The 17,434-nt window shown below is 49.3% G+C and overlaps 1 protein-coding gene across 1 annotated transcript in view; it reads right to left on the minus strand.

The window, feature by feature from the left end:
• The window catches only part of ABCA4 (ATP binding cassette subfamily A member 4), a 125,345-nt gene extending 109,476 nt beyond the window's left edge, over positions 1 to 15,869 (minus strand). The window contains exons 1-3 of the mRNA XM_027113942.1: positions 15,638 to 15,869; positions 9,755 to 9,882; positions 4,986 to 5,183 (exon numbers count right to left, since the gene is read on the minus strand). Coding sequence (XP_026969743.1) covers positions 4,986 to 5,183; positions 9,755 to 9,882; positions 15,638 to 15,869 — 558 coding nt within the window. The remainder of the gene's footprint in view (positions 1 to 4,985; positions 5,184 to 9,754; positions 9,883 to 15,637) is intronic.
• Positions 15,870 to 17,434: the final 1,565 nt, after the last annotated feature.

Raw genomic sequence — 17,434 nt, forward strand, 5'->3', positions numbered from 1 at the left:
CTCTAGGGAAAACGTTTAGAGCTGTTGTCAGGTTCTCAAAGGCAGTTCTAATCCATAAAAAGATTAAGAACTACTGTTCTGGAGAGATAAGAAATGTCAGAGGCCAAAATCCTTCTTTAAACCAGTTTACCTTGGAGAAAACCGGATGCCTCACATGCTGGTGCTCAATCTACAGCTACTGAGTAAAGGCCAGAACCCCAGGACCCGTTATCCTAGAAGCAGTCTTTGCAGGGGCCTGTTTGTGTTCCAAGCGACTTTAGTTTTGACCTCTCAGTCTTATTTTCTTTTTAAATTCATAAAACAGCATCTGATCTGGCATGAAAATAAGCCCTAGCCTATTCATGCCTGGAGTCTAAAAGAAACCGAGGCAGGCCAATGGCAGTCAAGCCCATGGGCCTAATATATATTTAATGTACATTAATGCTCCTCTCTTCTATTTCCTTTTTATTTCTTCCTTATCAAAATCAGTTCACCAAAATTTTGAAATTTAATAGACACATAATTTTGTAGATGTAGGAAGAACAAATACTAATGCTGTAAATTAACTATACTTGCTGTGGCTTAATAAGTTTCAAAAAACAAAAAAATCCTATCTGCTGACTTGGTTTTGCTTTCGCTCAGCAGCCCTGCTGCACCTCCCTCCACACTGCTGGCACTGGATACCACTCCTTTCTCCTCTTCCCTCCCTAAACCCCCCACACAGAAGTGGGAGAAAGTTGACAGTCCAAAGATTCAGAAATCGGAAGGGACAGAGATCATGAAATTAAGTCATTAATGGGACCTCATGGTAAAACCCTGGAGACACGGGGCCTTTCCAGAGAATTTTGACGCAGCAATATCACCTGAAAACTGAAACGCATAGTTGAAATTTAACAAACTGCAACGAATGATCTAAGAGAGCAGAAACCATGGCCAGCTCGCACTGGGCAGGGGCACTCCACCCACATTTATTCCCAATGATTCAGGAATTTAGGGAGCAGAGCCAAGAACAAAGCAGGACATTGAAAAGAGCATGTAGCAAGCACCCCCAAGACCGGCCTTTCTCCTGCGGAACTCAATGTTCAGCCACCCCACAGTCACAAAGACACGGGGAAAATGAAGTCAGCAAAGGAAAAACCTTGACTGAGTAGGAGTTGAGGGAAAGGAAAGAAAGCTGAATCATGTCACACTGGAAGCAACTGCAAAGGGGAAAACCATGGGCCAAAATGCCGGGGAGGCCAAGTTTCCTCTATCAACATCCATTGAGAAGGGGGAAGGGAGGGAACGCAGATTTCCCAGCAATGTGGCAGGTCTTGGCACCTCCTCAGTTCCCCGCCGAACTTCCACAAATAAACATGCAGAGCCGAAGGGACAGATTCGCTTCTCAGCAAGATTTCAAAGCTGTGCACCAGAGTCGGAGAGAAAACAGGAAGGATCGCAGAGGGAGGAGGGGGAGGAAGGGGAGGAGGGGGAAAAGGGGGAGGAGGGGGAGAAGGGGAGGAGGGGGAGGGCCACGCACGCCTTGGGCCAAATCAGATGGGAAATGGCCCAACCCCTCACCCAAAACTGACACACCATTTTTTATGAGGTGTGAAACGTTTCAGGTAGTGTTGGCAGCCACAGTACCTTGGACCCAGGTCTGAGCTGTGGGGTTTCAAGCTGGGGGCGTGAAGCCCAAAAAGGTCACAGGTGAAGACAAGCTCTTTCAAACTGTCTCAACCCAGATGAAACCAAGAGGGGCTAAACCTCCGCGGAGAAAATCCAGCCAGCTGGCTGCTGTTTTCGTCCCAGCCCAGCTAGGTCACTGGCCATCCAGTGTGTGTGCGTGCGCGTGTGCATGTGCAGGCACGCAGGCGCGAGGACACATATGGGGATGGGTGGGGTGGAGTAAGGCGAGGGTACTGCATGGATTATTTGAGGATGACAACACTCATTTCTGATCTCCAAGGGGCTGAGGAAAAACACAGCTGGCCCCAGTTGGTGCTGAGTCCCCAACACCCCTCTCTGAGTCTCTTGGCTCCACGGTCTGGTTTGGAGGTTACACTTCCACCCACACGCCCAGGTCCTGACACGACAGAGGCAGGAGCCGTGTGGTGGTTTGCTGAGATGGCCCCTCTCTATTTGTTAGTGAGCACCAACTTGGCATTTACTAAAACCTTATTTATACGCTGGTGTACGTGTGCGTGAGAAACAGCCCAGGAGAACGGAAGGCACAGCATTCCCAGCGCTGGACCTAAGCATGGCTGCTCGCCAACCAGCTGCAACAACAGACTCGTCCCAGAGAGGCCCCTGCCCCTGCCTCCCGCCTGGCCCATGCCCCTCTGAGAAGGTCGGGGAGGCTCTGTCCTGAGCCTTTCTGCGTCTGCCTCAGGGCTATTTTACTAAAAACACAATAGGATGGGTACAGGAGGAAAAATCCCATCTTACTGCCTGCAATTCCTTTTAGGTTTCCTTCTTAGTAATTAAAAACAAATGTTTAGCCACTCAGTACATTTGTCAGCTGGAAAAGCACATTTCAAGGGCACCACATAGGGTGTTTGTCCTCTTTGCTTGGGGCCGATGTGTCCTGTCTCGGTTAGGTCTTCCCACACAGAGACAAGCAGGAACAAAAAGATGGTAGGTAGGGGCAACACTATCTCCTGGGTAAGCCTGTCTCCTGCCAGAACTTGCTCCTCTTGGCAGTCTCTGGGGTCGCTCACCGGCTTCATTAAGAGGACAGCAGGGAGGATGCATCTGCATAGCATCCTGGTCTTAGGGGTGATCAAATCAAAGTACTTAGAAGCCTTAGGCGCGTTTGGGTACTACTATTATTATTGGGCTTGGTCTACAGAAGTTGAGACTGTAAATCAAACTCCTATGTTGTAGGTCAGTGATTCTCAACCGTGGCTGGACATTAGAATGATCTGGGAAGCTTTTAAAAATGCTAAAGGCAACTAATCAGAATCTATGGGATGAAGGTGGGGGGGCACTTGTAATTTTTAAAAGCTCCCCAGGTGACTCGGTGTGCAACCAGGCCTGGGTACCACTGCTCTAGGGGCCAAATATCCTAAGCCTTAGTGCTGTGACATGGCCTGTTTGTCTGTCTCAGGGTAACTGGGAATTTAGTGAGGGCATGAAAGCCATGTTTGGGCCCTTGGCCTCAGCACAGTGCCTGGCCCAATTCAGGTTTGAGTGCATGGACACGGGCGAGTACCTAGGGTCCATCTTGGGTTGGTGACGGTGACTGGCCAAAATTCTCCTCTGGTTTCTGAACTCTAACACTTGCCAGAGCCGTATGTAAGAGCAGCAGGAAAGACAGTCTAGTCTTTCCTGTCTGATAAATAAACATCGTGAAGCCAGTAGCCTGAGTTATGGGTTCAGACCCTAATGAAAAGTTTTGCCCAGGGTCCCCCTTTCTCCTGCTATTATCCAGGCTGTCCTCACGCCCCAAAGGTACATGTACTATACCAGTGGCCAAAGTGCTGCAAAAACAGATGCATGACGCTGCCAGTTTTCTAGTGACCAGAGGATTGCACTATCCCAGGCACCCAGGGAAGCTCCCACAGCTCTGCAAACGCAGGCACTGGGCTCCCTCTGTGCTGGGGGTGTTCAGCAGCTCAGAATAAGGATTTTTATCACCTACTCACTCTCCTGTCTGATTCTGAAAACAAGCTAAGAAGTGTGTCTAAAATCGGGTTCCTCATGGAACTTCGGACAGAGAAGTTTGAACTGCATGGCTTTTTAATCTCCCTGCAGAGACCTTCTCTGGGGCCCTCGGCTCTCAGGGCTGGTGGCATCCATAGATCTGACCCCTCTAACCCCATTCTGGAGGCCCCCTGATGAGCTGGGGAAATTATGGAGTAACATTCCAAGGAAAAGTCACACTGAAAGGGATGAGGTGTGAACCCTGCCAGAAACTGTAGGGTCCTGTTTTATTTTGTTTTGTTTTTAAAAGCCTTCACCTTGCTTTTGAAGACAAGGCTAGAGCAAGTTTTCTGGGACCTGAGAGAGCAAATGTAAAAAGACAAAACACAAATTCCTCTGCCATGTTCTCAGTGATTGACACTCTCCGAAACATAGTTCCAGAAATTAAAACGTAGGCAAAAGAGAAAACACAATTCAATGTTAGAAAATTCTAATTCTAATTTTGAGTGTTTCTTAAAGCGTGGCCTACGATGACCTCCATCAGAATCACCTAAGGATACAGGGCAGATTCTGGCCCAACCCAGGTCTCCCGAATCAGTCTCTGGGGGTGGGAATGCGGAACGTGCATCTTTTACCGGCTTCCTTGATGATTTTCCTACACTCTGAAGTACGAGAGCCAATGCTCGATGCCTCCTTTATATAATTCCCTCTCATCTTACCCTTCTAGCAAAAGAGAAGATATGACTGGATCCCAAGAAGTCTGTCTGGGATGCAGTTCTGAACACAGCGTTGAGCTAGATCAGGCTTTCCAAATTTCTGGAAAATTTCTATGACATTTTCTCTTGGGTTTTTTTTTTGTTGTTTTTTTAATCCAGAAACAGTAAACTTTGGGGTCAAGAGCAGACCCAGAGAAGGGAATGTGAAGCTCTCATTTACTGAAATTTATTAAATGCTTTGCATATATTTTTAATGTATCTTTTCTACCACTCTATAAAGTATTATATTTGTTTTGTAGATGAGTGATGGGGCCAGGAAAGGTTAACAATTTTTCCACGATCACCTAGCTCCTCCTTTCCACACTGCCAGAGGTGGTGAAGAGGGCTTATCCCACATTTGGGGGGACCCAGACCTGCCACAGCACATATCTAATGGTGATCCTAATGGTGACTCCTAGATGTCTGGGCCACGGCTCTGGAAATACTATCAGTTGATTCCCGGGCCTTTGGAGCCTGTCTTGTCTTGTCTTGAACAAGGAATGTCTGGAACACCAGGTTCGTGCCTTCCCTGACTGTCAATTTGTGAGTCCCCGATGGCCTGCCACCAGGACCTACTGCCTCCAGGAGTTACCCCCCAAGGGGTGGGCAGCTGGATACCTCCCTTACCACATGGAAGAGCTTGAAGAAGTCCACGTTGGCGTACAGGGTGTCCTCCATCCATTGTAGGGTGCCCTGGGAGAGGGAGCACAACGCATCACGCACTGTCTGCGCCGCACGGCGCTGGGGGAAGATTAGGAAGCGCTCCAGGAGGGCCTCACTGCAGGCGATGTCCTTCAGCACTAGGTCTGGGACTCCATGAGCAAACTGCAGAAAGGAAAGGCAACACTGGAAACCTCCCTGTAGTAGAGGAAGACTGGCCCGCGCAAAGATGTCCATGTCCTAACCCACAGAACCTGTGAATACGTTATGTGGCACAGCAAGGGGGATTAAGCTTGCAGATGAAATTGAAGTTGCTAATCAGCTGACTTTAAAATAAGGAGATTATTTTGGATTATCTGGGTGAGCCTAATGTAATAACAAGGGTCCTTTAAATGTGGAAGAGGGAAGCAGAAGAAACAATGTCTGCCTTGAAGATGAAGGGAGGCCACCAGCCGAGGAAAGTGGACAGTCTCTAGAAGCTAGAAAAGGCAAGAAAATGAATTTTCCTCTACTTCCCTCAGTAAGGAGCATAGCACTGCTGGCTCCTTGACTTTTAGATTCTGACCTCTAGAACCATAAAATAATAAATTTGTATTGTTTTAAGCCACTAAGTTGTGGTAACTTGTTATAGCAGCCATAGAAAACGAATACATTCCCAGGCCTCATTTTAGCAGAGAGGCTTTACAGTTTAAGCCATCCCTTAGCCCATGATGCTAAGGTACCATCAGGACCTACTTCCTGAAGCTGAGGTGGGGGACTGACTAGAATGCATTTGGAGTGATGGTGAATGACCACCCCTGCCTTCCTGTCTCACCAGATTTAACAAATAAAAATACTGCATGCCCAGTTAAATTTGAATTTCAGATAAACAGTGAACAATTTTTGGTACAAGTATGTCCCAAACAGAGTCCAAATGGGACATCCTCATGATGAAAAACTGTTTGTTGTTTATCTAAAATCCAAATTTAACCAGGCCCCTGTATTTTCTCTGACGATGCTAACCCCTGGAGCTCCCACATCCGAAAGCTGCTGTGGAGCACAGTCCCCTTAAAGGCCTCCAGAGGCCACGGAGGCCTCAACCCTGGCCAGGACCCTTGTCCACCCAGCACAGTAACTGGCCTCCTGGAGTCCTGGACTCCCAGTAGTGGACAAAACCCTAAATACCATAAATAGAACAGCTTCATGAACTTCCCTGGCCTCCACAGCCCCATGCCTTCTACACAATCCTCTGGGCTGGAGAATGGAGCAGGTGGGTCTCTGTTACCCCCTGTATGGAAACTGTCCAGGCCACACAAATGAAGCCCAGGTCACAGCTGGTGCCGAGTGGGTGCGGACTCCATGAATCTCAGGGGCCTGTAACTGGGTGCATATTCCAACAGAGCCTTCCTGTTTTGTCCATACCTTACTTCTCATCTCCAGGCAAAACCTCATCCCAACTCTATTCCCAGAGTCTAAAACATTTTGAGGTGGAGGGAATTATTGAGCTCATTGGAGTCCAAACCTCTAATATTCCAGAGGAGGGAAGTGATGGAAAAGGGGTTAGGTGACTTGAGAAGGTTACACAACAGGCGAGGGAGAAAGCTGGGACACCATGAAAATGTAACTCATCATTCAATGCTCATTCACTGCGTTCCCATTCTGCAGGGACTAGGAGAGTTACTGGGGATACAGCGAGAATAAGATGAATATTCTGCCCTCCCCAAAACTAGCTAGGCTAGTTTCCAGGCTAGCTGGAAATGCAGGCATTTAAACAGCAGGAGGTGTTAAACGTCGTGAAACCAGAGCACAGAAGAGGGAATGTTGAGAATTACTAGTAAAAGTAGCTGGTGTTTATTGTTTATTATGTGCCATGCACTATTCTAATTGCTTCACGGATATTAATTCTTTTAACTCCCACAGCCACCGTATATGGTAGGTACTTTTATTATCTCCATTTTAGCAATGAGGAAACGATTGCTTATTAACTTGCAGTGAACCTTGTGACCTTGCTGAGATTTGAACACACAGCTTGTGCTTAACCATTACCCATTAGCTCTTTGTCAATTAGGGAGGGGGGGGGCAGGACAAAGAAGGGAGGGTTTATGAACTGTTTCACTGAGGAGGCAACACTTGAGCTGGGCCTGGAAGAATGTTCAGGAGGTTCCAGGGCTGGGGGTGAGAGGTGTGATGAGGGATGGACCAGAGAACGGTATTACTTTAATTGCCTAATCACTCCCTCGATGGGGAGAGAACGAATGATGCTATTCCCTTTGGAGCTGTGCTCAGACACTAGGCAGAGGGATATCCAGTCCTAATGGTAAAGAACGAAATTCCATGTACAATGAGGATGATTGGTTAAAGAGCTGCAAGCCCCATGTCGCTGTTTAAATTTAAAATAATTAAAATTAAATAACATTTAAAAATTCAGTTCCTCAGCTGCACCAGCCCTATCGCAAGTGCCCACGAGCCACATGTGGCTAGTGGCTACCCTACAGACAGCACAGAGAGAGCACTACTGTCATGGAGGAAAATTCCCATGGACAGTTCTGTCAAGGAGACCGAGACAGAGATCAGGAGGAAGGCACACAAGGCAGTCGGGCTAAGAAGCAGGGTGGGCACGGAGGCATGGAGGGAGCTGGGTCCACATGACCGGCCTCCGGAGTGCAGGAGCTGGGCTCCTTCCTAAGCTCTGAGTTCTGCTGATCAGGGAAGCATCAGCTAATCAGAAACTGCAACACTAAATAAAGGCACACCCCAGTGGCCCAGGCCCTGTCTTCTCCCCACATGAAAGGCCTCAGCCCTAATGCCAGCAGCACAGCAACTAGAAACCCAAATGTCACGTAGGTGAGGAACTGGAAAGAAATTTCCCCTAAATTCCTGCCCTTATCTCCATCTCCCTTTTATTACCAACTGGAAGTCATCACAGGCATTTCTAGGACTTGAGTTTTATGAGCTGAAGAGAAAGCAAAGGGGAAAGTGAGCAAGTGATGCTGCCCACCCCCCGCCCCTGGATTGGGATGGGAGGGGAGCCACGCAGAGCCGGGCAGCCAGGCCTGACCCCAAGGGCCGCCCCAGGAGCGCACTGTGGCCAAACCTGGGCACTGGGGGTGCCAGGTTCCAAGGGCCCTGACGCTCTGCCTCAGGGCTGAACCTCAGCTCCCCTTGTCTAGTTTCAGTGAAAACCTCAGGGTCTGAGAAGCCAGAAAAGCAGGTATGGGCCTCTCTATTGTTGTGCTGGGAACCAGCTTGAAAACCCCCTTCAAAGGAGCCAACCTCAGCCAGGCAGGTGGGTCCCCTCCCTTCTCTGGGCTCAGACGGCACCCTGTGCAGACCTTTGCCTCAGGACTGACACAGGCCCTGAAATTCTCTATTTACGTCTCCATCTCCCCCGGAGTCTAGAGGAGGTGCGGTCCTGGCCAGGAGAGCCAGGCGGGGCGTCTGTGCTAAGGCCCCTGCTTATCATGCATTCTCACCGTGTTCATCACACTAGGAATCCACACCCCCAGGATGCTGGGCCATGAGCCCATGAGGCCCCAAACTAGAGCAGTGGTTCTCATCCCTGAGCCATCAGAACCACCTGGAGAGCTTGTTAAAGCAGAGACCGCTGGTCAGTCTGCGATGGGGCCTGAGAATTTACTCCCAGTCCTTGCTGAGGCTATTGGTCTTGGACCCTGAGAACCACTGAACGAGCACGGGACTAGGAACGAGAAGACCTGATTCCGCAGCAGCTCGGACAATTCTAGCTCTACAGCCGTGCACAAGTCGGTCAGTCTCCAGGCACGTCAGTTTCCCCATCTGTTTGACCCATCTCGGGATTAATGTGAGTAGCGCAGGCGCTAACAGATGTGAAAGTCATATGTTAGTGGATATGAATAAATCTGAATATTATACAGGAGATTAAATAAATACAGGAGAATAAATACAGGAGATATTTGAATAAATATCTGAATAAATACAGGAGATTATGAAAACAGACAAAATAGATTTGGCGGGGACAGAGGGAGTTCGCCTGGCACTGGGAAGAAATGGTCCAGGAAATCAGAGGTCTGCTCTACTTGCGGCCGTTATCGGGCTCTGTGACCTCAAAGGCCACCTCAGCACACTCAGAGCCTGGCTTTGCCTTTTTCTTGGCTGGAACTCTCCTCTCACAGGCATTTGCATGGTGCCTTCTCTTCAGTTAGATCTGCTCAAATAGCACCCCCTCAGGAAGGTCTTCCCTGTCCATTGAATTTAAAGCTGCCCCCAGTCCCTCCCTAACTCCGACCCTGCTAGACCTTCCTCACAGCCCCTTTCACAATCTGGAAACGCACGTAAGTGCCCTTGGCTTACTTGATTAGTGCCTGTCGCCCCACTGGAATATGAGCTCCCAGAGTCAGGGGTTTCCTCGTATTGTTCCCACTGTATTCTGGTACCTAAAACATCTCTAGGTGTTTGGTGAATACATGAATAAACCTCAGTTTCCTCAACTATAGAGGAGTTTGAGCCACATGGTCTCTAAGGTTCCTTCCAGTCATAAAACTCTGAGATGTTTTAAGGGCTGCCAGGATTTGTGCCACTCCAGAATCCTGCGATGGGAATGCTCAGCACCACAAGGGACCCCCAGGCATTCTCCTGAGTGTGCGGCACGAATCTGAATGATTCTCAACGTGAAAGCAAGAAGGAAAAAAGAAACTCAAGGTCTCCTTTGCCTTTCTCAGGCTCAGGCTCAGTGCCCACCCTTCCCCTCCAGGGACCACTGACCAATGACATCCACCTACCTGCTCTGGACGGACTTGGGAGTTGACCAGAAGGTAGACAACTGAGTCAGACAGGCCAATGCTCTTTATGAGAAACAGTGACAGTGTTTCCTCATCTTTTAGGACATCCCGTATTCGTATTCCTCTTCCTGCGTATGAATGAAAAAAAGAACAGGGTGTCGGAGGGGAGATGGGTCAAAAAAAGGAAAACATCTAGAATCGATTTCTAACTTGACTATCAGAGGAGGGCCCTGTTTTGGGCTCCCTGGGAGCGCCTAAGAGTCAGGGCCCCTGCCAGTGGCAGTCACAGCATTTACTGCTGGAGCAGATGAGCCAAATTTAGTGAGAAGGCACACAGGGTGGAAAAAATTAGGTCGGGGTGGTGGTCATCCGATGCTTTGTGGAGCTGGCCTTGGACAATGGGGTGGGGTGAGGAGCAGTTTTGTCCCCCTGGAAATATTTGGCAATGTCTGGAGACATTTTTGGTTGTTACAACTGGGAAAGTATTGATACTAGTGGGTAGGGGCCAGGGATGCCACCAAACGTCCCACAAGGCACAGGACAACCCCGTTTCTCTGATAAAACAAAGAACTATCTGGTTCAAAAGGTCAATAGCGCTAAGGCTGAGAAAGCCTAGTCTAGAATAGGAGGAGAATTAGTGCCATTGTCATGGGGTAGAGAACCCTTCTTGGTGTTTCTGTCAGCTCAGCTGTGGCTCTAAGCTCAGGGTATGGACATGTACTAAGAGAGATCAGGCTGTCTGGGGCAAGAAAATCTTCAAGTGGGGAAAGGGGGATTGGCCTGTTGCCTGGGCTTGCAGTTTCATGCCCTGATCAGCCCAGTCACATTCTTTCAGCTCCACTCAAAACCTACTGGAAGCAGAATTTTCTTTATAAGGAGGCATAAAGGACTTCTAACAGTTGAGGTGACCTTGGGGCAAGTGACTGAACCTCTCTGTCTGCACTTTCCACATCTACCTCTTAGGATCGTTGTGGGGTGACTTGGGATAAGGAGTGCAAAGTGCTTATTAGCTCCCAGCTCAAAAAAATGCTTGACCTGATTGCATTAATATTATTCTTACCCCTCCCAGGGGAGGCACACCCACCTTCTCTGCTTGCTTCCAGAGCCAACACTCACTCTGAAGCTGGCCCACTGCTACAGTTCATGAGGCACAAGCCAGAGAAGAGGGGGACGGGCCCAGATATTTATGAAATCATTTCAACATTAAGGGAAAGCATTTGGGTTGCATGAAAACAGTTATCTCTACATCACAACTTCTCCGGGAGCCTGGTTGACTGCTTATGTCTTAGTTCTTCTTTAACTAACTTTAATCATCAAATGCCCCTGTTCCTTCCAGGCTCTAACACCACAGTGCTCTTCCTCCCCAAATTCTCCCCAGGCCGCCAAGAGGCCTAGCTCCCCAAGTGCTTGACAGTCACCCTTTATGTTCAGGTTGTGACTTTCTTTGTACATGCCTTGTCCAGATTGATGTCGCTGCTAATTTCCTCTTGAAAGGGGATGGGCCAGCCACAGGCCTGCCCGTGCAGCTGGGGCAGGGGAACCAGCCCCGAGGTTCCACCACACAGCAGCCTCTCTCACCACGATGGATGTCCCTTAAGAGTTGTACTGCCAGGTAGCTCAGTATCACTACCTTTTGCTTAGGAAAAGCCCAAAGCCTTTAGGGGAACCTGACTATAATATATAATAGTCCCTTTTATCTTCAGTGGATATATTCTGAGCCCCCACCACAGTGGTTACAGATAGTACCAGACCCTATATATACTATGTTTTTTCTTATACATACGTACCTATGATGAAGTTTAATTTATAAGTTAGGCACAGTAAAAGAATATCCAAATTGCCAGCATCACTGGTCTTGCACTTTGGGGCCGTTATTAAATAAAATAAGAGTTATTCTTACACAAGCACTGTGATACTGCAATAGTCGATCTGATAAGCTAAGCTAGACAGCTAGTAAGTGACTAACAAGTGGGATACCTGGGCAGAGGAATGGTTTCCATCCCGGGTAGGTTAGCCCGAGATGTCATCATGCTACTCAGAACGGCACACAATTTAAAACTTATGAGTTGTTCACTTCTGGAATTTTCCATTTAATATTTTTGGACTGTGGTTGACCACAGATAACTGAAACCATGGATTGGGGGCATTCCCCCAAGAGAGGGGGATGGTTCTGAGAGGGGCTGGTTTATTTTCTTCTTGCCTTCTTTCCTTTTCAATAACATATGTCTGTCATCTTCCAAACCCAGCTTCCTTTTTTCTTCCCCTGGGGCACCAGCTTGGTTGTTCATCTTCGAATCATTTCTTTGTATACAGCATTATACTATATCCTCTGGCCTCCAGCAATGCAACCCCGAACACACACACACACACACACACACACACACACACACACACACACAGAGGCTCTTGAGAGTAGGGAGCTAAGGATCCTGCTTTTATTATACTCCCCATCATACCTAGCAATGCTGGGCACAGAGATGTAAGCCCTCCAAGTCACCTCTATCTGACACCCAGCATTAGAGCCTGACATGGAATCAGGTCCTTGGTAAATGTCTGCGGAATGACAGGTGACACCCAATAAATATCTGTTGTCTTGACCTGAGAGTCAGGGCCCTATCTGACTGTGTAACTCTTCGTTATTCTTTAACTCCCTCACCTGACCTTACATACAAATACCTTGCTGGGGAGAAGGGACAAAACAAGGGAAACTGGGAGTGATTTCGCCCTGGTCCAGCTTCCCAGCCAGGTGCCTGGCCTGCTGTGGCCCTAGGGAGAAGGGGCAGGAGCGTGCTGGTTCAGCACACCTGAGGAGGGCCGGGGCCACCCTGTTCGGAGAGCGTGGGGCCGAAAGTGTAAGCAGAGGCCGATACCAGACAGCAGCTACACCAGACTCCCGAGGGAGAAATGTGAACTGGGGGCCTGAGGAAAGAAAATTAAATGTAGTTTAAAATGTGGTTCTTCTTGTTCTCTTCCCTGGGAAGATTAGAGGCTGGGGGAGGGGGCCGCTGAGGCCCATGGAGGTCAGGGGAGCTGAGGCTGGGGTGGGGGAAGCCAGGAGAAGGTGTGCGTAAGGCTAAGGGGAAGACAGCGTTTAAAGATGATTGAGAGACTGCAAAGCTTGCTTGGGGGTGAGTGGGGAGGGGGCTTCACGGCTGGTCTTTTACCATTAATCCTCCTCTGCGGAGAATGCAGTACTACAGGTTTGCTAGGAAAGGAAAATGCCCTGGGTCACCATTGGCATACTTTCCCAGGTGACCGGGAACTGACAGGCAAAAGCACACCCCAGGTACAGCCGCCCACCTCGCTTTCAAAGGCTTAACCCTCCACTGCAGCTTTGGGCTGAGGAGTCAATGCTCAGAGCTGGCAAGGTCCCCAGGGGACCCTGGGACAGACTCTGAAACCGTCTTCAGTTCTGACGGTGGACTTCAGTCCCCGGCCTGGAATTCCTTCAGAGACTCTGTCTCTTTCTTGGGGATGGTCCCCTTTCCCCTCTCATGGCCACCAAGGTCAGGGGTTCTGCAGAGTCTGTGTTCTCGGCCCCCAAAGTCCTTTCGAGAGCCTTGGCTGGCCTTCCCTGACTCAGTTTTCCCAGAGCCCCGAAGCTGCCCTCTTGAAGGGAACGTTCGCCGACAGCCCAAAGGCCGGCAGAAGGAGCACCTGCGCCGATTCAAAACTAGTCCTGCGTCGGGCTGGGAAGGAGTGATTTTGGTTCTCATATACAGGCTTGAAAGACCACAGAGACATTGTGGTTTGCAATGACTTCCTTTATATTTCCTCCCAGCCGGACTCCATCCAACAATCAGAAAACAAAATGAAATATCTGCTGGATGAGTGGGGTAGACAGTCATTCCAGGGGTCGGATAAGCCCGTGTTCTCATCCGCTTGTTTAACCTTGGGGAAAAAAATGCTTTCTTGTTTGTGCTTTCCTGTTATTTCCCTCACTATTAAAATGCTGACTGTGCTCATACCCCGCAAGGCCCTTTAAGCTTGAGTTAAGTAAAACCTTAGTAAACTTCCAAGCAACAAAGAAGATAGTTTGTAATCTGGTTTTACTACATAAAGTATATGCATTACTACCTTTGAAAGAATTAGAATGTAATGAAGCAATCTTAACGGTCATCTGATCATATCTGTGTCCTTTATCACTCCAATGGGGAGAGAAGGGAGAAGGTGGCCCAGCGGGAGGAGGATCAGGTTCTCCTTGGAGAACTTTCCCCTCCTGACTCCCCTGTGCTCTTTGAAGCCCCCCTGCTTCCCTCCACCAGCCCCCCACATGGTGTGGTCACTGTCCACTTGGTCCTTCCACTTCTGCCCAGGGAGCCCTCAGGGGAGGGCACTGGTCTGACCACCTCTCTGTCCCCGGGGACTGGCACCCTGCCTGGCTCGGTGGGCACTCACCAAACATCTGCTGACTGCGCTGCATGCGTGAGGAGCCCTAGGGAGTTGGTTTGTACCATTCTCCCCGAGCAGAAGCTTTTCTATCCAGCGCCCCCGTCCCCTTGGATGTCCCTTCCTCATCCTTGTCATCCTCCAAGATCATCCTGACAGTCACTTCCCCGTCTCCATCCTAGGAGCAGACATCTCCCAGCAGCAACAAACCACTTCCTTCGCAGCCTCTGAGCCCCATCCCTGAAAAATTTTTTCCACTCCCAGGACTGCAGTGACCCCTGGGGTCCTGGCAGCCCTGTTCTCTTCCAGCTGCTCATGTGCCCCTGCAAGGGGATGTGGTCCAGCTGGTGCCCAGGCCACTGCCATGGCCAGTCTCTCCGGCCACCTACAGAGGAGCCTATGGCGGATGTGACAACCACGCAACATTCACTTGTGCTCTAAAAAGAGATGTCAGAGTGGTTACTGGGTTTGGGTTTTGCTTGTTTCTAGTTCTTCCTCTGGGGAGGAGGGGCACGGGAGAGGGAGCTCCCCCACCCTTCCTCCTCACGCTTCTGGCCTCCAAGTGGCTCTCCTACCCACACCACCTCAGGGTCCAGCCCGCGTGTCCTCTCATTTCCTTGCCCTCCCCATCACCTAACCTTCACCTCCGCTCCACTTCAACAACCATGGCCACACCTGGGGGCTTGTTTTTATCTGTCCTGCATGCCTTTGAAATCCTGAATTCGCATATTTCACATTCTGACCACATCTGTCAATCTTTCCATCCTGCTATTTTCTCAGTCCTTAAACAGGGTCCTGGAGCCCTCCAAGACCTCTATTCTCTTGCCCCTCCATTTTCCCCTGGGCAACTGCAGTACTTCTGGCTTCTCCTCCGTCCGTATGCAGACTGAACCCGATCCATGTAGTCCAATCACCACCCTCCTGGACTTTCTGTGGCACCTCCCCACCAGCCCCCAGCCCTCCATCCCCCCACTCTGCGCCTGCTCTGCCTCAGGGCCTGGGATGCTGAATATTGCCAGAAGAAACAGAATAACTGTACATATTTATGTCATGATAAGCATGTGCTCTGACCTCCCGGGCTCCGTACTGCTACTTGGCATTGCTTCCACACGGTCCTGGGTAGCTCACTCTCTAGGACTCTGTGAAAGTATTCCACACCTTTACCATGCTCCACAAACTCCTCCCCCTGCGTCCAGCCCTTCACCTGGCCTCAGACTTCCCAGAGCACCATCACTCTCTGCATTCTCCTATCTCTGGACTTACCTGAGATGAGACCTTTCCTGCCCTCCTTCCCAATTTCCCACCTTCAAGGCTGGCAGGAAGAGGAGTTCTCGCCAAGGTAAGCCTCGTGCTGCCTCTAGGTCCCATACCTTCCTGCACCCTCTGGTATCTTTTCCAACCAAATCTCCAAACTCTTTCCTGTATCTTCAATCTCTCTCGTGGAGAAGGCAAGTGAGAGGCGAGTGATAGTGAGAACACTGAAGCCCACCTCACCTGCAATCCTCTCGGGGTGCGCCCGGAGGGTGTTCATGAGTTGCGACAAGGTGCAGAGCTCTGTCCAAACCTGGCCGAGGTGCTGGCTCTCTGGTGCACCCATGAGGAGTTCTTGAAAATCTTGATAAACCCTTGCCAAGCTGTAAGAAAGAGCCTCATCAATAAAGACATAGCTGTCATTTTCATCAACATCATTATCATCATCATCATACCTTGTGTAATTTTTTAACATACCACCTGCTTGACCTATCTATTACATTATGTATTCTCTCAATATTGCCAAGGCAAAGGAGAAAGATATTTTTACTTCCTCATACATATAAGATAACACGGGCAGTGAGAAATTTGTTGTCAAAAGTCTTCCAACTTTGCCAGGGCTGGGTCACCTCTCAACCCCATTCTCTATGTGTTTCCTGTCCCAAGAACCCTTAAATAGGATGATATTAGGAGATATTACTGGAGGCTCTTCCCAGCCAGTACCCACTTCTCTGAGACCTGCCCTTCCAGCCATTCACATGAGCAGGTTCTAACAGCCATGCTTAACCCACAAAGTCCTCTCTGCATGCATGTACACACACACCCCCACCAAGGCTGATGGACAAGAAGAATAAAGCTGGGCTAAGCAGATCTGTTCCCAGGAATTTGAATGGTACTCAGGGATGCTCTTCTGATTGCCCAAGCTGAGGGGCTGTGAACTGGGCAACTAGCGCCAGCCCAGGCATTGAGAAGCAGGGGATACTGGTCCATGGAGAGAGGCAAATGGAGTAGAAGCCCAGAGAGAGGCAGAGAGGCTGGACCTTGTAGGCCCAGGCGGGAGGGGAGACCTCCTGACGGCTCTCCAGTTCTCCTCCCACTCCCTGAGGACTGCCTTGCTGCTCCTGGCTTTTCAAGAAGGTCTAGTGTCCAAACCATATCTTTCCCTCTGAGGCTTAAACTTGTTTAAATGTGTTTCTGTGCCTTGCAAGCAAATGAATATTTCACTCGTAATGTGTGTGTGAAACATGAAACCCAGATTTCCTTGTTCAAATGCTGAGTACAGCTGGAGTCTGAAACCCCTTCCCTTCCCCAGCCCCCACCTCTCAATCTGTAGACACTGTCAGTGCCAGTCCCACCAAAGCTCCATACAGCCTCCACTGAAATGCCTTCAAGTCTCCCCTGATCCCATCATGTGACCCATGGGGTCTCTAGGCAGGTGTTTCTTCTCAGGCACCTCAAGGAAGCTCAAGCTGAAAGTACAGACTGTAAATTAAAGCTTCCAGGTGGTGTTTGCAGCCACGGGAGCCCAGCTAAGATGCCATCTGCTGACTTTCCCAGGAAGATGGGTGTTCTGTGTTCCCTCTTCTATCTTCCTATCATCCAGGGGTTAGCAAGCATATTATAGGCTTGTGGACCATGCAGTCTCTGTCACAACTACTCACCTCTGCCTTTGTAGGGCAAAAGCAGTCGCAGTTTGTTCCCAGTGGGGAAGGCTACCTCTGAGTATTAAGCTGAATTACCAAACGTTCTTTTTTTTTTTTAGTCAAAATGCAGTTTTGTCCTGGAGGAATTATATCCAGATCTCCTCTAAGGAAAGAACTGGAGTAACCAAATATCTCAGTTTCCATCTGATTTGATGTTTATACAGGTAGGTGAAGCCTACTCCCCAACAAGCCTTTGTTGGTGAAACGTCACAAGTTGCAGCTCGAGGTCAGGCCAGTGGCTGAAGGACAATCCTGTCCTCATCCCTGAGCCTCTGTCTATAGAACATGTTACATCAAGTCCCCCTACCTCCTGGTCTGAGAGGGAATTCCAAAAATA

Source organism: Aethalodelphis obliquidens, unplaced genomic scaffold (genome assembly GCF_003676395.1).
Source record: "Aethalodelphis obliquidens isolate GAN/ISIS:26980383/991018 unplaced genomic scaffold, ASM367639v1 scaffold13, whole genome shotgun sequence".
Lineage (NCBI taxonomy): Eukaryota > Metazoa > Chordata > Mammalia > Artiodactyla > Delphinidae > Aethalodelphis > Aethalodelphis obliquidens.